The sequence below is a fragment of the Saimiri boliviensis genome, chromosome 5 (assembly GCF_048565385.1).
Source record: "Saimiri boliviensis isolate mSaiBol1 chromosome 5, mSaiBol1.pri, whole genome shotgun sequence".
NCBI lineage: Eukaryota > Metazoa > Chordata > Mammalia > Primates > Cebidae > Saimiri > Saimiri boliviensis.
Window position 1 is genome coordinate 38804729 of NC_133453.1, and position 24006 is coordinate 38828734.

The 24006-nt window shown below is 43.6% G+C and overlaps 1 protein-coding gene across 1 annotated transcript in view; it reads right to left on the reverse strand.

Moving 5' to 3' along the window:
• The window catches only part of KIAA2012 (KIAA2012 ortholog), a 135926-nt gene extending 128763 nt beyond the window's left edge, over positions 1-7163 (reverse strand). Inside the window, exons 1-2 of the mRNA XM_074399258.1 lie at positions 6723-7163; positions 4928-5212 (exon numbers count right to left, since the gene is read on the reverse strand). Of these exons, the coding sequence (XP_074255359.1) occupies positions 4928-5212; positions 6723-6806 (369 nt within the window). The 5' untranslated portion in view covers positions 6807-7163. The remainder of the gene's footprint in view (positions 1-4927; positions 5213-6722) is intronic.
• Positions 7164-24006: the final 16843 nt, after the last annotated feature.

Consider the following 24006-nt stretch of genomic DNA (forward strand, 5'->3'; position numbering starts at 1 on the left):
AAATACATTATTTAATCAATGTCTCATTGTTGGGTACTTACACAACCCCAGATTATGGTTACTTAGGTTTTTTAGCTATTTGACATGTCAATAATGGGAAGCTGAATAAATTAAAGGCCTCAAGAAGAATGATTTCAACTTTGGAAATGCTAAACAAGATTTCCTTCTGTTAAAAAACAACAATAACAAAAAACCAACCAAGCAACATATCTGTGTGTATCCAGAAGTCTAAGGATGCTGACCTCTGATTTCTTGATTTAACATTTATTTACCCATTAGGAGTTGGGACAGGAAGAAAGTTCAAGGGTGGATGTATGCTGAGCTATAAACTCAGACGGTTGGCTCATGTGTGCTGTCAGATCAATAGAGAAGCTGGAGGTGCTGTGAGATGCTTTGAACATTGACCTGCACCTTTCTGTGACAGCCTTCATTCTTGCAGGTCTAGGTGAGGCCTGAGACATGCAGATTTCTTGATTCACAGTCCAGCCAAGAACAGATCCTTCCATTAGCAGCACTACTGTATTGGTTAACCTCCTCTACCCCTTTTCCCGTCCTCACTTTGGCTCTTTGACTTTGAGTGTAGTGTTTTAAACTCTTAAACTATCCTATTTTGACAAAGAAATACTCACCCTAAATGATAGGTGGTGTGGTTATTGGTGGGCTCATCTTGCAGCACTGTTTGCTTTTCCATTTTCCTCCCCAAAGCCTCTCACCTTGATCTCTAGCTTCAACTGTCTACCTCCTTCAGAGCTATAGATTTCTATTTTATTTGTAAAATTCCATAGTTTAAAAAATATATGTGGTAAAATGAAAAAAATATGGTTGATAATCCCACCACCCGTGGTTTATGCCACAGTTGAAATTTGGGTAGATTTCCTTTGGTGGATGTATAATCAAATTTTATTTATTTATTTTTTTTGAGATGGAGTCTCACTCTGTTGCCCAGGCTGGAGTGCAATGGCACAATCTCGGCTCACTGCAGTCTACACCTCCTGGGTTCAAGTGATTCTCCTGCCTCAGCCTCTCTAGTAGCTTGTATTACAGGTGCATGCCCCCATGCCTGACTAATTTTTTATATTTTTAGTAGAAATGGAGTTTCACCATGTTAGACAGACTGGTCTGGAACTCCTGATCTCAGGTGATTTGCCTGCCTCGGCCTCCGAAAATGCTGGGAATATAGGCAGGGGCCACTGCACCCAGACAATAATCAATTTTTAAAAATCAGAATTACATTAGAGAGGTGATGTTTTCTATGTGGCCTAGTCTCACATTCTGGTGCAGTGATTTACTTTGCTATATAACCTTGAGTGAGTTACTCAAACTCTCTGTGCTTCTGTTTCCCCACCTTTAAAGTGGATAGTAATAGTACCTACCCCCAGAATTCTTAGAAAGCATAAATAAGTTATACTTGGAAAGCACTTAGAATAGTGGCAAAAATATCATAACTACTCAAAAAAAGTTAGTGAACATTGGTATTTTTAGTATATGAATACAATTTTGTAATCTGCTTTTAAAAAATACATTCCGGGCCAGGCACGGTGGCTCGTGCCTGTAATATCAGCCCTTTGGGAGGCCGAGGTGGGTGGATTGCTTGGACCCAGGAGTTTGAGACTGGCCTGGGCAACTGAGCTAAACCCCATCTCTACAAAAATACAAAAAATTGGCCTGGCATGGTGACATGAGCCTATAGTCCCAGCTACCCGGGAGACTGAGGTGAGAGGATCACCTGAGCCCCGGAGGTTGAGGCTGCATTGTGCTGTGATCATGCCACCGCACTTCAGCCTGGGTAACAGAGGAGACCCTGTCTCAAAACAAAAACATTGTGCATGTTTTCTCATGTTATTCATGACTAACACATGACTTCATTGCTTGACCCAGGTCATTACATGATTTATCATAATTTATTTAATTAGTGTTCCTTTGCTGGATATTTATTGTTTTCAATGTTTTGCATAGTAATGAAGAACCCTGTAGTAAGTGTTTTTAGGCATAAATCTTTGAACCTATCTCTGATTATGTCCTAGGACCGGCTCCTAAGTAGAATGTTGAATCAAAAGGTATCAGTCCTTTTTAGGCTTTTGTCATATTGCCCTCCAGAAATGTCATGTGAATTTGTGCTCCTAACATGTGAGACTGCTGTTTCCCTGTAGCTGTCCTGGCACTGGGTATTATGATTTTTAAAGTTTCTTGCCAGGCTGTTGTTTTCGTAGTCAGATGGTACTATTTTCCAAAGCTTCTTAGGTGTTCATTTTTTCTTTCTGTTTTAAAAAAATAATTTGTATTATTTTAATTTTAATAGAAACATGGCCTCACTATGTTGCCCAGGCTGGTCTTGAACTCCTGGGCTCAAGCAATTCTCCTGCCTCTGCCTCCTAAAGTGTGGGATTACAGGCGTGAGCCACTGCACCCGGTGTGTTCATTTTCTTTAATTCCAAGTCCCTTTTGAGTTGCTTCCCCTCCTCTTTTAATCTACTATGTCCTTTAATCTTAAACTCCAGCCATGTACTCTTCCATATGTTTTCTTTTCTCTGATTTCTTCACACTCTTTCCCTCTGCTCATGTGTAGTTAGACTACATATTCTGTTTTGTACAGATATGAGCTATAAATTTAGAAGGTGGATACCACAGGAAGATAGTAACTTCTTTTTTTCATTTAGCCCAAATATAACCAAAAATGAAACTGACCCCAAAGTGACTCATCTACTTTATAAACTAATAAGATCTCTGTTACCTGAAGTATTTAGCCTTATAGACAAGCATCTGAAAATGATGGGAGGTATTTTTACTGTGGGCAGTAAGTTAGCCTATATATCACTCAGTGTCCAACCAGGAAAATAGTAAGTATTTAAACACAGAAGGAATTGAATTTAGTGAATTGGTCGTACAGGTGATTGGAGAGCTCAGAAGCCAAACAGATGGTGGTGGGGGTTGGGGCAACATTGAGATTAGTAACATCAGAAAGCAGTGCCACACTTAGGCTAGAAGGACAGAGGGAGGATCTGGTGGGGTCATCTGGAGGAGTCGGGGGTCATAGTGGGCCTGTCTGTTGAGAGCTGGATCACAGAGGTAACGCAGATGCTTCTTTTCACTTGACGCAGAGTGGGAAGGGAGAAACACTGTGGTCTTCCTCTTCTCCCTCTCCAATCTCTTCCCAGTGTCTCCCATTGGCAAATTCAATCAGAAGCCAGTGGACACAGATGTTTACAGAATTGTATGTAGCCTGTGGTCAACCTGCCTGTGATGCAGAGCAGAGCAGGGGAAGGGAACAGAGAGGATCTGAGAAAAACAGGCCACAACAAGGCACAAGACCACTGGAGTCCCTTTGAGTCCACAAAAAGCAGGACCATGCAAAGTGTGCAGGCCCTGGTGAGGTAGGCGGTCCTGGATTTGAATACTGGCTCTGTCCTTTAGTAGCTCTCTGGCCTTGGGCAAATCACTTACCTACCCTGAGCTGTGGGTTCTTCATCTATGAAAGGAGGCAAGAAAAACCGTATCGCACAGGGTCATTGTAAGGTTTAAACAAAATAATATTTAGCTATAATGCGACGGTCAGCATTCAACAGTTGGTTTTCTTTTATTCAAGAATGTATTATTTTTAAGACAAAGAACATTGGATATTTGGCCAAGGTCATCAAGCTTCTCTATTTTGAAAGATGAAAAGAGGGCAGAGGAGTCTTTTCTTTGGGGAGCTGTGCCTGGCATGGGGGTAGGTGATAAACTGTCCAATAGTGATTCTGGGAGATGATCTTAGAAACATTGAAAATATCATGCATGACCAAGTCATCCATTCCACAAACATTTGTGGATACTCATACTTTCTGGAAATGATTTAGACATAGTCTCCACCTTGGAAGAAATGTTAATCCATCAGTAATGACAGAGAGTCAACAAGATAAATCTCAGTGCATGATGGTATGGGAATGTTTGCGGAGAAGGGAGCCATGGGCTATCTCTGCCTAGGGGTGTGGGAGAAGGTTTCAGTGAGGAGGTGGTATTTAAGTTGTGTTTTGAAGGATGGGTAGGAGCTTGCCAGCTGTAGAAGTGTTTGCAAAAATGAAGAGTCACAAAAGGGCACAGGTGTTGAGGAACGATGAGCTAATCACATGGGTGGGGCCTTATGGCATCAGTGGTTGAAGTGGTATAGGAACAGGCGGGAGATGTAGCTAGATATGGAGAGAAAGCCAGTGTGTGAAGAGCCTGATGTAAGAAGCTAATGACTTTATTTTGTGGGGAATAAGAAGTCGGGAGAGACTTTTAGATTAGGGAGTCACCCACCACTTCTAACCTAGAATTTTACTAAGTGACACATCTTCCCAGACTATCTTATGGCCTCAGCCAAAGGGCTGATGCATGCAATTCTATAAAGCAGGGGCCAGGTGCACATCTCACAAGACATTAGGAAGTATGAATCAGAAAAATGAGCACAGGCATTTCCCCTTAATATTATATTCAGGATGGAAAAAGTCATTAACTTATCCTGCAGACGCTGAAGGGCTCAAGGTAAATATTTAAAATGTTCTCCCTCTCATTTCCACAGAGCCAAGAACATCAGAGGTGGGATGACGATGCTTGTGGCTACGAGACAGGATTTCAAGGATCCTGATGAAACGTCTGCTGGCCTGAATCTGTCTGAATGCTGAAAAGGACTTTGTGTTACTCTTAACTAAAAGGAAAACACAAAATGATAATATAGCCCTTTATGCTTTTCAGAACCCTTTCACATACATGATTTTATTTGAGTTTTGTGACAATGGTGTGCAGCAGATAGGGCTAAGAGCACAGTCAATCTCCTTTTAGAGATGAAGAAATGGAGGTCTGAGAGTTTGATGCCTTCCCCAAGGTCCAGGAAGTTATTCCCACAGTTGCAGCTGGGTTTGTAGACATGCCGCCAGCACCTTCCCCAAACCCAAGGGAGTGCTCTACCTACCTGTTGCCTTCCGTATGCTAGGATGGCTTCTTTGAGGTCTTGAAGTGTGTACAGTTCAAGATCCAGCTTCCTCCAGTAACCTTTGGGGCGGGAGGGCCCTTTTCCCCTCTGTTTGTGTGTCCATGCCGGAATGGCTAAACCTTCTGAGTAGAGGATCAGGGCACCCTTTCTAGTGCTAAAAGTTTTAGGGAGAAAGAGGCTCCAGGAGTGCTGGTTGGCATTGTCCTCATCTTGAGGTTTGCTGGCAAGGACATAGTCTTCTGGGGACTTCCAGTTCAAGTAATCCTGCAATGAAAAGCAGCTGCCTTGACAGGGCCACTGTGGAAGGTCTTTCTACAGCAAGTACTGCTGGTGGAAGGCTGGCGTGCTGGTTCACATCTGTAATGCCAGCACTTTGGGAAGCCGAGGCGGGCAGATAACCTGAAGTCAGGAGTTCGAGACCAGCCTGACCAACATGGAGAAACCCTGTCTCTACTAAAAATACAAAATTAGCCAGTGTGGTGGCACAGTCCTAAGGAGTCCTCCTGAGTCCTCAGGAGGCTCAGGCAGGAGAATTGCTCGAACCTGGGAGGTGGAGGATGTGGTGAGCCAAGATCGTGCCACTGCATTCCAGTCTGGGCAACAATAGTGAAACTCTGCCTCAAAAAAAAAAAGAAAAGAAACTATTTTTCCACCAAAAGAAACATTGCTGGTGAAAAGCCTCTGGCATTTTTTTAGTTACTGATTTTCTCTGAATTGTTCCCATGGTGTTATGGAACACAATTGCTCTTCTTAGCAACTGCCTTTTCTCTCCACATTTCAAAATTAGTAGAACCCAGAGCATGGTTCTATTTCACGCCATCCAACTTTCAGGAGAGTCATTTATGGCTGGAGGATTAACTCAGCTAGAGTGTAGGTTACAGGCCAGTTAAAGTTTCCTGGTATGCAAGTAAGCAGTCAGAATTATTAAGGGCAGTAGATAACTTTGAAATTAGACCTGGACTAGCTGACAGTTTAAATAGGAGCATTTGAAGCTCCCACCACTTCATCTGTACACAGGGAGAATTTCTATGCATTCCAGATGCTATGTAACATTACCTAATTTGGCTATTTAGGGGCCTATAAAGTGGTTACATATCTTGTAGGTAAGAAAATGCCACTGCCCATACTGGTCCTTTGAAACTTAATATGCCTTTTAACACAGCAAAGGCCAAATACATGACCAACTACTATGACAATGGAAATCTCTGTATGACCCCCAAATTTGCAAAGTATCCCCAATAGATTTCTTATTCCTGGTAGGAATAAGAAATAAATTCCAGTACAACAAGGGAATTTTGCCACCTCTTTAAAATCTTCTAACATGAGATTTTTTTGGGGCCTATATTAAATATGAGTCCTGTGGGTTGAATTCCAGAAAGTTCAAGGAAGCCATTGAAACAGCACGAACACACACAGCATTTTAACCACAGAGCATGACTTCCAAAAACCAAACAATCATCAGCTTGCCTAGAACCCAGGTGTAAATTCTGGTCTTGCACCAAACCATCCAAATTCCAGAGACTCTGGAATTCCTTTGGTCCAAGCAAAGGCAGATACAAGGAGAAAGACAAGGGTCCCAGTGGCAGTCTTGGTGTGTCAGGAAAACGACATTATTTTCTTGAGTTTCATGGAGGAGGAAGGAAGATCTTCCAGCGACCCCCGCCACCTCACTAACACCACACACCAAGACACACATGATTTACCTCCCAAGTGGAAAAATAGAGCATTCCTCTCCCGCCCCCAAAATGTGCCTTTCTTCAGCTGTGAGACTCACCTCTGGTTCAAAGTAGACTTCCAACTTCTGTTTGTCCTGGCCCAGCTTCCCGTGGCCCCGGCTCAGGAGGGAGAGCGTGAACATGTTAAACTCTGACCACCCCTTCTCAAGGGCAGTTCATCTTGGTTTTGAAGGCTGAAATCTGGTCACACCTCAAGATTTCCAGAGCTCACAGCAAGCCCAAGAAGACCACAAACACTGGACCTTTTATGAAATACATTTTTCCTTCTCACAGCAGCTTCTTAATAACAACCAGCCACACAGTTTAGACACTGCGTGTCTTTGTGGAGCAAAAAAAAAAACCGCATAGTCAGACTCCTCAAACCCTGGATTTTCTATACTCCGGGCAACCTGTCTCTCCCTTCGCCTGAGCTCTTGTTGTCCCTGGGTCCTGGTTGCTCTGTTACCAGCCCTGTGCATCTACGGATCTCGGCCACAGCACCATCCTGCTCCTCTGAGCGGAGGTTGTTTCCTGGTTGCTATAGCAGCACAGGGAAATGAAGTCCCTTAGACTAACTCGGGCAAGGCAGAGACGGGTGCCGGGTGCAGTGTGCATTCGCCAGGGATGGGGGTGGGGGTCAAATGGACACTGAAGGGACCAGGCTCAGGTTGCAAGTCCCGGTTGCACGGGGTGGGGGCCGTGTTGGGGTACTTTTTCTGTTATTGTTCTCATCTTGCTTTTAGAGAGCATCTTCCCCTCTCCTGATATGTGAGCCTCGTGCTGTCAACTAACCATTAACAGAGCCGGGGTGTCATCTAGGTCACCTGAAACCACCTGTGACTTTTACCTTGCTGAGAGCTCCAGCATCCCCTGGATGGGGAAGTTTGACAGCTCCGTTTCCGACCTGGGCCGGTTCACCCCTCCTTAGGCAACCTGGTGGACCCCGCGCCTGGGAGGTCACCATATTGATGCCGAACGTAGTGTGGACACCCGATCGGCATAGCGCACTGCAGCCCAGAACTCCTGGACTCAAGCGCTCCTCCAGCCTCAGCCTCCCGGCTGGGACTACAGGCACGCGCCACCGCGCCAGGCTCTCAGGTCTCTTTGACAGTGACATTGTGACGAGCGCAGGACAGGAGGGAAGAGGCTCAGAAAACAAAAAGACCCCTTTGCTGGGGATCTAGGGACCTGCTCAAGCCTGGGCAAGCAAGCTGCCTTTCAGCGTTCAGCCGAACTACCCCGGTTGTCTTGTGGAAGTGCCCCCTGCTGGCCAGTTTGAAGAAGCACAACGGGCTGCAAGCCCACTTGGCTTTTTGATCTTCCTACGCGGCACCTTCCACTCCCCCTCCGACCTTCCCCACTTCCAACCAAGCTCAAGTCTCCTGAGAAAGAAATAGAAGTTATGTTGTAGCCGGCGCGGTGGCTCAGGCCTGTAATCACAGCACTTTGGGAGGCCGAGGTGGGTGGATCACGAGGTCAAGAAATCGAGATCATCATGGTCAACATGGTGAAACCCCGTCTCTACTAAAAATACAAAAAATTAGCTGGGCATGGTGGCGCATGCCTGTAATCCTAGCTACTCAGGAGGCTGCGGCAGGAGGATTGCCTGAGCCCAGGGGGCGGAGGTTGCGGTGCGCCATTGCACTCAGCCTGGGTAACAAGAGCAAAACTCCGTCTCAAAAAAAAAAAAAAAAAAAAAAAAAAAAGAAGTTATGTTGTAAAATAAGATAGGGTTTATTATGGGGAATCAAGACAGTGAATGAGGGAATGCAGAGGCTCCAAACTGAATATAATCAAAACCACGATGAGATACCACTTCACACCTACTAAGATGGCTATTATTAAAAACAAAACAAAAGAAAAAACAAAAACAAAACCAAAATAAAATAACAAGTATTAGTGAGGATATGGGGAAATTGAAAACCTTGTGCATTGCTGTTGGAAATGCAAAATGACATAGCCTCTGTAGAAAATGGTATGACAGTTTCTAAGAAAATTAAACAGAATTACCGTACTATCCAGTAATTCCACTTCTGGGTCTATGTACCCAAAGGAATGGAAAGCAGGGTCTCAAAGGGATATTTGTATACTCATATGTAGAGCAAAATTGTTTATAAGTGCCAAAAGGTGGAAGTAACTCATGTCTATCGACAGATGAATGAATCAACAAAATGAAGCAGATGGATACAAGGCAGTATTATTCAGCCTTAAAAAGGAAGGAAATTCAGACACAGGCCACAACATGCATAAACTCTGAAGATATTACACTAAACATTATAAACCAATCATGAAACAACAAACATTGTATGATTTCGATTATGTGAGGTACTTATATGAGTGGTCAGATTTGTAGAGACAGAAAGTAGGTGGTGATTGCCAGGGCTGGCGGGGAGATGAGAATGGAACATCAGTGTGTAATGGGTATAGAGTTTCTGTATGAGGAGATGGAAAGGTTCTGGAGATGGATTCACAGCAATATGAATGTACTTAACGTTAGTGAACCGTAAACTTAAAAATGTTAAAATGGTAAATTTGAGCCAGTGCAGGTGGCACACACCTATAATCCCAGCTGTTCTGGAGGCTGAGGCAAGAAGATGCCTTGGGCCCAGGAGTTTGTGATCAACCTGAGCATCATTGTGAGACTTCATCTCTAAAATGAAAGTAAATTTATATTACATATATTTTACCACAATTAAAACTTTTTTCGGCTAGTTGTGGTGGCTCACACCTGGAATCCCAGCACTTTGGGAGGCCAAGACAGGCAGATCACTTGAGGTCAGGAGTTCAAGACCAGCCTCCCCAACATGGTGAAACTCCGTCTCTATTAAAAACACAAAAATTAGCCAGGCGTGATGACATGCACCTGTAATCTCAACTGCTTGGGAGGCTGAAGCACAATAATTGCTTGAACCTGGGAGGCGGAGTTTGCAGTGAGCCTAGATGGCACCACTACACTCCGGCCTGGGCAATAGAGTGAGACTCGGTCTCAAAAAAACACGTTTTTTAAAAATATTGTACGGCAAAAAATAAAAAAGAAAACACTGAATTCAGCACTTCATAATCTGAAAGCCGATGGAGTGACCTTCTCAGGGCAGGTGAGACAAAATTTGAGAAACCCGGTGTTCCAAATAGCTTCCGGGGTCTTAGCCTCTAGTTGCTTCCTCCCTTCCCCTTCCCTATCCCTTTGAAGTGCAAAAAGGGCCCTCAAACAAAACTTTGTCGAGAGATTACTGTATACCAGACAGGATCCCTGGACTCAAGATGGTGCTGATACCTGAAATATGACGTGACAGTTGTGTTAATGGAGGTCGAGTGAAGTAGGTGCTCTAGGAAAAGAGGTGAAGGTGTGTGCATGGGGGAGGCGGGGGATGGATGGTGGCAGGCACTGTGGAAGGCCACCAAGATGAGGAAGCTTAGAGGTGGGCTTTGGAAAACAGCAGTTTGCTAAGTAGATGTGAGAAGATGGTGAGGAGGGAAGATCAAAGAGCATATTGCAGGAGGCAGGGATAAGGAAGTTTGAGGTCTCTGGGGAAGGGGTGACTTCTCGGTTGTGATCAAAACTGCAAGTCAGCTGGGAGCAGTGGCTCACACCTGTAATCCCAGCACTTTGGGAGGCTGAGGCAGGTGGATTACCTGAGGTCAGGAGTTTGAGACTAGCCTGGCCAGCATGGTGAGACACTCCCCCACCCCCCTGACCCCATCTCTACTAAAAATACCAAATTAGCTGGTTATGGTGGTTCATGCCTGTAACCCCAGCTACTCAGGAGGCAAGGCTGGAGAATTGCTTGAGCCCAGGAGGCAAAGGTTGCAGTGAGCTGATATTGTGCCATTGCATTCCAGCGTGGATGACAAGAGTGAAACTTCATCTCAAAACAAAAACAAAAACAAAAACAAAAACAAAAAACTGGGCTCAGCATGGTAGCTCATACCTGTAATCCCAGCACTTTGGGAGGAGAAGGTGGGTGAATCACAAGGTCAGGAGTTCAAGACCAGCCTGGCCAATATGGTGAAACCCCATTTCTTTCTTTTCTTTTTTTTTTTTTTTTTGAGACGGAGTTTCGCTCTTGTTACCCAGGCTGGAGTGCAATGGCGCGATCTCGGCTCACTGCAACCTCCGCCTCCTGGGTTCAGGCAATTCTCCTGCCTCAGCCTCCTGAGTAGCTGGGATTACAGGCACGCGCCACCATGCCCAGCTAATTTTTTGTATTTTTAGTAGAGATGGGGTTTCACCATGTTGACCAGGTTGGACTCGATCTCTTGACCTCGTGATCCATCCGCCTCGGCCTCCCAAAGTGCTGGGATTACAGGCGTGAGCCACCGCGCCCGGCTGAAACCCCATTTCTACTAAAAATACAAAAATTAGCCAGCTGTATGGTGGGTGCCTGTAGTCCCTGCAACTTGGGAGGCTGAGGCAGGAGCATCACTTGAACCTGGGAGGTGGAGGTTGTAGTGAGCTGAGATTGTGCCATTGCCCTCTAGCCTGGGCAACAGAGACTCTGTCTTGAAAGAAATAAAGAAAAGAAAAAGGCAAAAGTGCATGTGGACAGAGGTGCAAGGACAGAGGTCAGCTGGCCAAGGCCATGAGGGCTGCATATACCCTGCTGAAGCATTTTGGATTTTATTCTTCAGGTAGGTTTTTTGTTGTGGTTTTGTTTTGTTTTGTTTTTTAGAGGCAGGGTCTCACTATGTTGCCCAGGATGGTCTCAAACTTCTGGGCTCAAGCGATCCTCTTGCCTCAGCTTCCCAAATAGAAATCACATGAAACAGAAAATAGACGCTAGTTAATGGCCACTTCCCCGGCACATTGAGGAATGCATCCCTTGTTTCAAAGTGCTTGGAGTTAATGACTGTCACTCTGGAGAAGTGGCCTATGTGATACTCTCAGAACCTTTATCCCTCTTTAAAAGGGAGTGCAATAGTGTTTTCTAGTGTTGTATTCATCTTTAGGGGAAATCTATAAGGAGACTCCTTGGTGTTGCCCTTGCTACCTTGGGATTACAGGTGTGAGTCATTTGCGTCCCCAGGTAGGTTATATTAGAGCACGGGAGGTAGGGGATGGGGGGGGATATGATTCCATCTGGGTTTTAGAAAGATAACTCTGAGGAACTTATAAAGGATGAATAGATGGAGGAATCCTTATCTCATCAACCTCTGGGTGAACTTTCAAGACTTGCGACCCAGGCCAGTCTTCTCTTGGATATGAATGAACTTGTCAAATAGGTCAGGAAAATCACCAGCTAGGTGGTCTTTGAGTAAGACAGAAGGGGAAACTCTATACCAGCTGCAAAGAAAGATAAATCTTGCCATTTTGAAAATGCCATTGCTCAAGCAAGAGAAAAGTAGCACCAGAGGAACTTAATGGAGCTCTTGGGACCTGAATGAGAACCACTATCGTTAGCTGAGGGATGACTCCGAGTTTCTCCAGTGGAAATTCTTTCTTTGAACTCACCTGACTTCGAAATGCTAACTAATCCATACATAGTGAACCAGGGCCCCAAGACATGCTCTTTCTGAGTCTAGGTCGGGAGAGCATCTCACCTAAGAAAATGCCTAGGAGTCCATCTGGCCCTCCCAAGGCTGGGACAAGGCTTCCAGGTCTCTGTGGGGCCGCCACAGGAATCTGTAAGCAGCCAGACCGCAGCCTAAAGTGGGCCTCTCCTAAACCAGTGTGTTTACATCTGTGCTGTTTAATATGGACAATGAACAGATCCACAGATCAATTAATAGTCATTTAAAAGCATTTACTCAGTCCCGACAACAGTTTATAGAAAGTGCATTTAGAAAGCAACCCGGGTTATTGCTATTCTAAAGAGCTTGGGGATCCCAGATGAAAGGGCCTTGTAACTGGAAAGTATTTATAACTCAGAAAGAACCCTCCACACCCATGTTATACAACACCAACACCATCTCCTGGCACGCCTGACCTGTCAGCCCATGCAGCATGTCTGTTTGAATTACACTGTAACTTCTATAGGGTGGAGACCTTGTTTTTATGGTTTGTAAAGCATCATGAATAACCATGGCACTCTGTAAATAAATAGAAACCACATGAAACAAAAAATAGATGTATTTCAATGGCCACCTCCCCAGCACATTCAGGAATGTATCCCTTGTTCTAAAGTGCTCAGAGTGAATGAAGTCCTAGGAGTCCATCTGGCCCTCCCAAGGCTGTTTGCATAATAATATGAGATGCATAATTGTCTTTGAGCCAGTATGAAAAATATAGAAAAGAAGAGAATTGGATCAAAGCCTGTTTTAGTGGTTGGTAGTTAGCTATTGTACAAAGCTCAGACCCATAGGTTAAAGGTACTGGAGTGGCCTATGTGATACTGTCAGAATCTTTGTCCCTCTTTAAAAGGAAGTGCGATAGTGTTTTCTAGTATTTTATTTATCTTTAGGGGCAATCTACAAAGAGAGTCCTTGGTGTTGCTTTTGTCAACGAAAGAGTAAAGATTGTGCACAGAGAGATGAAATGATTCGCATAAAGCCATATAGAGCAAACCAGAGGTAAAATGGGACCGTGTCCAGATTTGGTTCCAATTTCAGCCTGTTGTTCATCCTATAATACTTCTGCAACAGAGTAGTAGCAGTTCTTCCTAAGAAGCCCCATCGTGGCTCTCAAAGTGCAGCTATGACTTTGGTCCCCACTACCGCTTTAGCCATGAAGCTGGTGACTGGCCCTAGACCTCTTGTCTGGCTGCCATGACTGCTTCTAAGCACTCAGATCTCCCCAGCCCTGCTTCTCTTAACTTCACTTTGTAAATCTAGTTGCAAGGAGTCTAGAAAATAAAGTTTTCCGCTTTCTAGCTCTTCCACCAGAGGGAATATAGAATAAAGATTGATAGAGCCAACTACGGTTATCTACCATAAGCACCAAAGACAAGTTGTATGAGAAAGTCAACACAACAGACTTTTCAAAATGTGGGGTGTGAGGTTGGGCTCAGTGACTCATGCCTGTAATCACAACACTTTGGGAGGCTGAGGTGGGCAGATCACTTGAACTCAGGAGTTCAAGACTAGTCTAGGCAACATGGCAAAATCCCTCTGCCTATATAAAACATAAAAAATTAGCCAATCTGTCTACAAATAGTACAAATATTAGCTGGATGTGATGGTGCATGCCTGTAGTCACAGCTACTCTGGAGGCTGAAGTGGGAAGATTGCTTCAGCCCAGAAGGTAGAGGCTGCAGTAAGCTGTGATCACACCACTGCACTCCAGTCTGGGAGACATGGCAAGATCTTGTCTCAAAAAAAAAAAAAAGGGGGCCATGTATATGCAAGCGGCAATGCCTTACATTATTAAGGCTCTTTCCATTTGCTGTGTTTTATGCCCCAACTAGACTTGCAGACTTCAACTCTTTGGAAGGTAGAGACTATATCTTACAATTTTTTTTTTTTTTTAGAGACAGGGTCTTGCTTTGTCACCCAGGCTGACTGCAGTGCTGCAGTCCCTGACCTCTGGAGCTCAGGCAGTCCTCCTATCTCAGCCTTCTGAATAGGTGGGGCTAGAGGCAGACACCACCATGCCTGGCTAATTTTTTATTTTTTTTTTAGAATGCAGTCTCACTATGTTGCACTGTCTGGTCTCAAACTCCTAGACTCAAGAAGTCCTCCTGACTCAGCCTCCCAAAGTGCTGGGATTACAGGTGTGAGCCACTGTGCCTGGCCAATACCTTAAAATTCTTAATACTCCCCATAACATAGCACCCCTTGCATTATAGCAGCAGCTGATTATTTGTCATTTTGCTTTTTAACATGCCCAAAGAGATGCATAACTATATTTCAGTCAGTATGAAAAATATAGAAAAGAAGATAATTGGGTCAAAGCCTGTTTTAGTAGTTGGTAGTTTGCTATAGTACAAAGCTCAGACCCATAGGTTAAAGGTGCTGACCAACTCAAGGCTTAGTATACAAAGGCTGAAAGGGCCTTAACACAATCAGTGTGGAAGATGGAACCGTCTGAACTTGTTAGAAGAAGCACAGACTTGCTAAGGATAAGATACTTGACTTATTCAGAGACTTTGGCTAATTTCTTATGTGGCCCAGGCCAGACTTGAAAGAAGAAAATGCAAAAGGCAATAAAGAATACTCTGGAATCCTAGTAAGAGAGAGCGTCAGCCTTGGATCTCTGCTTCCTTTCTCTCCTTAGCTATAAATTATGGCTGCATGGCCTGTCTAGTTCAGAGGGAAGGGACTAGAGATCTATTTATTTTAGATCTTTCTGAAGGGTTTGCTTTGGGAGTCTAAAATATTTAGTTATGCCTTTGCTCAGGGCTTCATTTTATTAGTAGGAGCACTCACTGTAATTGCAAGCTTTTAAATTTATGGTGGAGAGATAGTGAGTTTGTAGAAGAAGTAGAAACCACACATTCTTGGTTCTTTCATAACATGGGGAAAATCAATCACCTGGCTAGCAGGTCAGTTACTGGGGGTGAAAGTAACAAACCTCCATAGGAACAAACTTGTGGCAGGTGACAGGAGCAGGGATGATTTTAATTCTAAGGGGAAGATCTCAGAGGAGATGTTATTCATTGAGACTGCATGGATTCTGATAATTTAACACCATTGAACATTAGAGTAATAACATGTAATAATAACATAATAATGTTTTATCTGTGTGGTTTGGTGGTGGGTATATTTTTCTTTTGATTTTCACTAAATACTGTTACAATGATGTTTATATAATTAACAAATGAAATGATTTGTGTCAAGTATTGAGTATTGTGCCAGGCATATAGTACATACTCAATAAATAGAAACATATATATATATATAATATGTATATATATTATATATATTATATAATATGTATATATAATATATATTATATATAATATGTATATATTATATATATATTTTATATATATATATATATATTTTTTTTTTTGAGATGGAGTCTTGCTCTGTCACCAGGCTGGAGTGCAGTGGTATGATCTCAGCTTACTGCAACTTCCGCCTCCCAGGTTCAAGCCATTCTCCTGCCTCAGCCTCCCAAGTAGTTGGGACTACAGGAACACGCCACCACACCCAGCTAATTTTTGTATTTTTAGTAGAGAGGGGTTTCACCATGTTGGCCAGGATAGTCTCAATCTCTTGACTTCGTGATCTGCCTGACTCAGCCTCCCAAAGTGCTGGGATTACAGGCATGAGCCCACATGCCCAGCCAAAAATATTGTTTAATGAATACTTCCATCTCATGATTCAGAATATACAGAATCCCCTACTTTTGGCACACAGTAGTGAGGTTTGGTTTTATTTTGGAGATGGGGGTCATGCTGTGTTGCCCATGCTGGTCTTGAATTCCTGGGTCCAAGTCATCCTCCCACTTCAGCTTCTCTAGTAGCTGAAGCTACAGACATGTGCCACTGTGCCCAGCTCAGTAGTGAGGTTTTGGTGCACAAATGGATGCTCTGAAAGTCATTTCCTTACAACAGGAAATCTAAAATATATAGAAAGTCACTAGACTGCAGAACCAGACGCTTCTCTGTCAACTGGCTTTCAGCTTATTATTTTAACTTTATGATGAGAATAATTTTTATGTTTTCTGATTATCATGGAGTAAAAACTGAACCCTATGCTGGTCTTTTAGAGAAATGTTAATTTGATGCATAAAATATTTATCTTTGTAGGGACATATCAACACCCAAGGTATACACAAATTATCTTCCCACTGTCACATCAGTGAGATTTTGATGTTCAAATTTATGACCCCGCCCTTAGCCCCAGGAGGGGAGCCGCCAGGGAGCTGCAACTGACAGTGTGCAGAAGAGGAAGGGGTGTCAGGGAGCCTGGGTGCTGGGAGAACCTTCCCCTCAAGGCCCGCACATTGCTGGAGTTCACTGTGTGAACTGAGGGGCCCCTGGGCCACAGGTAACCTCACTGTCTGTTTTTCAACTTTTTTTTTTTTTTTTTGAGACGGAGTTTCCCTCTTGTTACCCAGGCTGGAGTGCAATGGCGCGATCTCGGCTCACTGCAACCTCCGCCTCCTGGGTTCAGGCAATTCTCCTGCCTCAGCCTCCTGAGTAGCTGGGATTACAGGCACGCGCCACCACGTCCAGCTAATTTTTGTATTTTTAGTAGAGACGGGGTTTCACCATGTTGACCAGGATGGTCTTGATCTCTTGACCTCGTGATCCACCCGCCTCAGCCTCCCAAAGTGCTGGGATTACAGGCTTGAGCCACTGCGCCCGGCTGTTTTTCAACCTTTATAGTTTCCTTTTGGAAAGCGTTCACGTCTTCCTGAGAACTGAGTTAAGATGCTCGTGCCTTTGCAGAGATGGAATTAATCAGGCTGTGCAGGAATGGAGCCTAGCGTGGATGCTGGGAGTGGGGATTGGCTGAGGAGGGAGAGGAAGAAGAGGGCCAGGGTGGAAGAACCCTGGGAGGTAGGTCGGGAGGCCCGTCCACAGCAGCTTTGCCTGCTCCCCCACTTTCCCAGCCAGCCGGGCTGTGCCCACACTCCTCCAGCCAGCAATCTGAACCTGAGGCATGGGCGGCCAGTCTGCAGCTGAAGTACACATTTAGGGAAGAGGGGAAGCGTTTCCTCCTGATCTCATAGAGCAGACCTACCATCTCCAAAGGCTGAGAGAGCACATACAACGCAACCACGAGTTGAGAGGGGTCACTAGTGTTCTAACGTGTGTGATGAGACATGAGCAGTGCCCTCTGCAGAGCCTCATCCTCCTCGTCAGCCCTCTCTTGTGCCCACCTCTTATGCCAATCCACTCTAAAGCAGGTGTCCAGGGGAGCTGTTGGTCAAGAAGGGAGAACAACTTTTTTTCTTTCTTTTTTCTTTTTTGAGATATGGAGTTTTGCTCTCGTTGCCCAGGCGGGAGTGCAATGGTATGATCTTGGCTCACTGCAACCTCTGCCTCCTGGGTTCAAGTGCTTCTTCTGCCTCAGTCTCCTGATTAGCTGGGATTACAGGCAATCACCACGACACCTGGCAAAAAAATTTTTTTTTCTTTTCTTTTTTTTTTTTTTTGTTGTTGTTTTTGTTTGTTTGTTTTTTTTTTTGAGACGGAGTTTCGCTCTTGTTACCCAGGCTGGAGTGCAATGGCGCGATCTCGGCTCACCGCAACCTCCGCCCCCATGGGTTCAGGCAATTCTCCTGCCTCAGCCTCCTGAGTAGCTGGGATTACAGGCACACGCCACCATGCCCAGCTAATTTTTGCATTTTTAGTAGAGACGGGGTTTCACCATGTTGACCAGGTTGGTCTCGATCTCTCGACCTTGTGATCCACCCGCCTCGGCCTCCCAAAGTGCTGGGATTACAGGCTTGAGCCACCGCGCCCGGCCTTCTTTTCTTTTTTTTTAAATTAGAGATGGGGTTTCTCCATGTTGGTCAGGCTGGTCTTGAACTCCTGACCTCAGGTGATCCACACGCCTTGGCCTCCCAAAGTGCTAGGATTACAGGCGTGAGCCACCGCACCTGGCCCAGCTTTGAAATGGTAACTTCCAGTGGGAGATACTGACAGGAAGGGTGGCTTGGCTTTTTCAGATTTTACCATATTCCTTCTCTTGACTTACTGTCTAGACATAGTTAGGTGCACAAAGGGTTAACAGGCCCTGTAGGACTCAGCTGCCAAGTACACTTAATGCTCAGTCCAGCACTCCCGGCCTGTATTCTTACGCTGCTGGAGTGGCCTGTTCATGGCATCTGGTTCCCTGGCAACAGCTTTCATTGGCTCAATCAAAGCCCTTTCTTCTTAAGAAAGCTCCTACTGAGACGCCCACCACCATTATGAATCACCATCTTAACTCAGTGTTTAGGATGCAGCTGGTATGAAAACAGTGTTAGTAGATGGCGACAGAGAAAGCCATGGCCAGGTTGAGTCCACCTGTCTTGCATGAACCTTGCACTGGTTTTCTTCTGGGCCAGTTGGAAATTACCTGCTTTTCCACTGGGACAGAGGGAGAGGCTGGGCCAGAAAGTTTCCCAGAGCTGGAGTTCTTTGTTCGGCAGAAATCCATGAGCCTCTGTGATTCATGACTAGCTGTTTCCTGGGCTGATCTGTGATATAACTGTGGGCTCTGTGCTCTGACAAGGGGCGTTGCTGAGCTGAGGGAGTTCAGACAACGAAACCCATATTGTGGAAGGCGTGTCCCCAGCCAGCAACAAGCTGGGAAAAGGCGTCTGCCTCCATCAGAACCTGAGGAGTCTGGCAGCTGCTCCACCCCTCCCCACGACATCTCAGCAGCTCCAGATTTGCTCAGAACAGCAGTGGAAATGAGCTCTTCACACAGCACTTGGAAAAAAGAAAAGTTGACTCGATTCTCTAACTCATAAATTGAGAATTCTTAGGGGAATTCTTCAGCCTTAGTGAGAGCGGCTTTGAGTTTTCTTGTTTTGTTTAGGAAATAAATAAAATGAAAAGCAGCAAAGTTGAGGTAAAGAAGAAGGCAATCTATTCTCACATCTGGTTCACCTGTGTCAATCCATTTGACTCACTCTCTTTTTAAAGCAAATTTCATCTCATGCATTTGCGCTCACTGAAATCTATGTACAGAGCATATCCAGGAAATGCAAGTGTTCAAAATTCACAGTAATATTTATTAAAAATGCTGGCTTTTAGCCTGGTCATCCGCTCTAGCATTTGTGCTGCTCTAACCTTCTGATTCCTTAAGAGAAAAGTTGCCAGGTGTGGTGGCTCATGCTTGCAATTACAACACACTGGGAGGCTGAAGCAGGAGGATTGCTTGAGGCCAGGAGTTCAAGCCCAGCTTGGGCAACATAGCAAGACCCACCTACCCAACTCCCATCTCTACCAAAAAAATTAAAAGTAAAAAAGAAAAGAAAACAGCCATCTTGGTCATGGCTGTGAGATGTTATGAAAGAGCTGACAAGTCAAAGAGACAGGGTTTGTGACTGCTCTGCTTGAGAGTGAAAACTGCGGTGTGGACGTGAGCCTCGATGCTTTCCTGCTGCCGTGTAGACGGATGAATGGCTCTCTGTCTGATCCACTGGCTTAGCAGGCTAAGGGCTCTTGGCGGTTCTATATCACATGTTGTTAAAACATATTATGAACAGTGCTTACCAAAACAATGAGAGCTATTTGGGAGGCCGGTTGCTGTGGCTCACGCGTTTGGCACTTTGGAAGGCCAAAGCCGGTGGATCAGTTGTGGTCAGGAGTTCGAGACCAACCTGGCTAACATGGCGAAACCCCATCTGTACTAAAAATACAAAAAATTAGCTGGGCGTGGTAGCAGATACCTGTACTCCCAGCTACGTGGGAGACTGAGGCAGGAGAATCACTTGAACCCAGGAGGCGGAGGTTGCAGTGAGCCAAGATCACGCTACTACACTCTAGTCTGGGCACCAGAGAGAGGGTCTCAAAAAAAAAAAAAAAAAAGCTATTTGGGAATCAGACTGTGTGTTCCTTATTAAATGTGTAATGGGCAAGTCTTAACCTCTCCTAGCCTGAGCCTCAGTTTCCTCATCTGGAAAATGGGGATAATAGCATCTCTCATCTGGAGGTGTTGCAAGGACTAGGAGAAATGAAGTATCTGTGCACCCCCACGTAGATTCTGATTGAATTCTTCTGGAATAGGGTCCTGGTACTGATAATTTTTAGATGCTGCGCAGGTGATTCTGATGTTCCGCCAGTATTATTAAGAACCACAGATGTTGCAAATGGAAGGCACTCTGTGGTTATTTATTTTTTAGGCTGAAGAATTCCTCAAATATTATGGATTCTTAGGAATGGAGATGAGGAGATAATATTTACAGAAACAAAATTTCTTTATTTGCTCATCAGATTCCAGATTTGCCTAGACTGGACGGAAGTGTAGCCCAGTACAGTGCACGCATCTTGTCCCCTTTGAGCCCTTTCCAGATGTTTTTTTTTTTTTTTAATTTTTAAGGAAAAGAGTTTTACTTGGGTCACAGTTTTGCAGGCTGTACATGAAGTGTGGCACCAGCAATTGCTTCTGGTGTGGGCCTCAGGAAGCTTACAATCATGGTGGAAGGTAAATGGAGACCTAGCATGTCACATGGTGAGAGAGGGGCAAGAGAGGCCCTGATGGGTCTCAGATAGCTTTTTCATTAGAAAAAACCACATAGACACACTCTCTCTCTCTCTCTCTCTCTCTCTCTCACACACACACACACACACACACACACACACACAGAGCACCTTCTATATGAATGTTTTGGGGAGAGATTAAATAGTATAATAGGGATACATAGATAAATAGTTCATGGCTGGTTCTAATCAAATAATTTTTTCATGATTTGGTTTCATTATTTTATATATATATATGTGTGTGTTTGTGTGTGTGTGTATACACAGAGAGAGAGAGCACCTTTTATACGAATGTTTTGGGGGAGAGATTGGATAGTATTACAGGGGTAAATAGTCCCTAGCCTGAGGAAGCTCACAGCCTAGTAAGGGAAAATAAGACATGCTACAGTGAACCTATATGATAACTGGGCTTGCCGTGATTAGATAGTAATACCCCAAGTGGCCTTTGTCTGGTGGAAGCTTGACTGTGTGACACAGGAAGATTCAAAACACTCTGAAGTGGGGGCTCATTTTCAGCTTGAACTCTAAGCAGGAAGTGCTTATTATCCTTCCCAATAAAGGATAGTAAAAGATACTTCCCAATAAAGGAAAGACCAAGAAGCTACTCAAGAGGCTGAGGCAGGAGGATCACTTGAACCCAGGAGTTCCAGGCTGCAGTGAGCTATAATCTCAGGCCACTGCACTCCAGCCTGAGTGACAGAGTGAGAATGTCTAAAAAAAAAGAAAAAGCCAAGACAATAAAGACATAGAACCACACAGCCATTTTTATTAGTTGGTAGAATGGATAGTAAGCAAATTGTAGAGCATATTGTAGGCAAGAAAATCTTTCAAATATGCCATTAAAAGTTGAGTTGTACTTAAAGGATATATATCTGTAAATACATTTTCAAAACCTAGAACTTATTATTGTTAGTAACCAGGAGAGTAGCCCAAAGCAAAGTGGGATACTGGATCTCGAAATCTCAGAACCTTTGAAAAGATTTCAAAGTAATCCCCAAACTATTCTTTTGACCACACTGTTGTGAGTTTTCATGAATTCTTTTTTAAAAATTTATAATTATGGATATATAATAGTTGTACATATTTATGGGGTACATGTGATTTATTTTTATTTTTATTTTCAGGGACAGAACTTTGCTGTCACCAAGGCTGGAGTGAAGTGGCATGATCACAGCTCACTGCAGCCTCGGACTCCTGGCTTCAGGTGATCCTCCCTCCTTGGCCTCCCAAAGTGCTGGGATTACAGGTGAGAAGCCACCATGTCCAGTCACATGTGATATTTCGATATAAGAAAGCAATGTGTAATGATCAAATCAGGGTAATTGGGGTATTCATCACCTCAAGCATTTTTCATTTCTTTGTATTAGGAACATTCCAATTCCCCTTTTAGTTATTTTGAAATATACAGTACATGATTGTTAACTATAGTAGACTGTTGTGCTACTGAACACTGGATTTTATCCCTTCTATCTAAGTGTATTTTTGTACCCATTGGCCATCCTCTTCCCTATCCCCCCTCTGCACTACATATCCAGTTTCTGGTAGCCATTGCTCTATTCTCTATCTCTGTGGGTTTGATTTCTGTTTTTTTTTTTTTAAGCTTCACATAGGAGTGAAAACGTAATATTTGTCTCTGTGCCTGGCTTATTTCACTCAACATAATGTCCTTCAGTTCCATCTAAGGTCGTTGCAAATGACAGGATTTCATTCTTTTTATGGCTGAATATTATTCCATTGTGTCTGTATACCATGTTTTAAAAGTCCATTCACCTGTTTGTTGATGGACACAGGTTTGATTCCATATCTTGGCTGTTGTGGATAGTGCTGCAATAAACACAGCACTATCTCTTCAATATTCTGATTTGCTTTCATTTGGATGTTTACCCAGCAGTGGGATTCCTGGATCATATTGTAGTTTTGTTTTTCGTTCTTTGAGAAATTTCCATACTGTTCTCCATAGTGGCCGTATTATTGTTAACTATGTTTACATTCCCACTAACAGTATATAAGGATTCCCCTTTCTCCACATCCTCATCAGTATTTGTGATTGCCTGTCTTTTGGATAAAAGCCATTTTAACTAGGGTGGGATGATATCTCATTGTCGTTTTAATTTGCATTTCTCTGATGATTAGTGATGTTGAAGATTTCTCTGTATATCTGTTGGCCATATGTATATCTTCTTTTAAGAAATGTCTATTCAGATCTTTTGACCATTTTGATTGGATTATTAGATTTTTTTCCCTATAAAGTTTGAATTCTATAGATTCTGGTTATTAATCCCATGTCAGATGGGTAGTTTGTGAATATTTTCTCCCATTCTGCAGGTTGTCTCTTCACTTTGTTGATTGTTTCCTTTGCTGTGCAGAAGTTTTAGCTTGATGTGATCCCATCTGTCCATTTGTACTTTGGTTGCCTGTGGTTTGAGGTCTTACTCAAGGTAACTTTACTCAAGATGTCAAAGTCCTGGATTAGTACCCCAATGTTTTTTTCTAGTAGATTCATAGTTTTAATCCATTTTGATTTGATTTTTGTATCTAGGGATAGATAGGGGTCTAGTTTCATTCTTCTGTATATGGATATCCAGTTTTCTCAGCATCATTTATTGAAGAGATTATGATTTCCCCAATGTATGTTCTTGGCACCTTTGTTGAAAATGAGCTGTTTATAAATGTGTGGATGTATTTCTATGTTCTCTGTTTGGTTCTATTTGTCTACATGTATGTTTTATGTCAGTACCATGCTGTTTCAGTTACTATAGCTTTTTAGTATAATTTGAAGTCAGGTAATGTAATGCCTCCAGCCATGTTCTGTTTTCCTCACAGAATTGCTTTGGCTATTCTGTGTTTTGTGGTTTCATATAAATTTTGATTTTTTTTCTATTTCTGTGAAGAATGTCATTGATATTTTGATAGAGATTGCATTGAATCTGTAGATTACTTTGAGTAGTATGGACATTTTTATTATTTATTTATTTTCTTAGAGCCAGGGTCTTGCTCTGACACCCAGGCTGCAGTGCAGTGGCATGATCTTAGCTCACTGCAGCCTCCACCTCCTGGGCTCAAGCAACCCTCCCACCTCAGCCTCTGGAGTAGCTGGGACTACAGACACCTGCCACTGCACCCAGCTAGTATGACATTTTAACATTATTGATTCTTCTAATCCATTAACATGAAATATTTTCTCATTTTTGTGTGTCTTCTTTGTTTTCTTCTTTTCTTTTTTTTTTTTCCTTTGGAAACCACCATGTTAAAAGATTTAAAGCTGAATCTTTTTTTTTTTTTTTTTTTTGAGGCAGAGTCTCCCAGGCTGGAGCGCAGT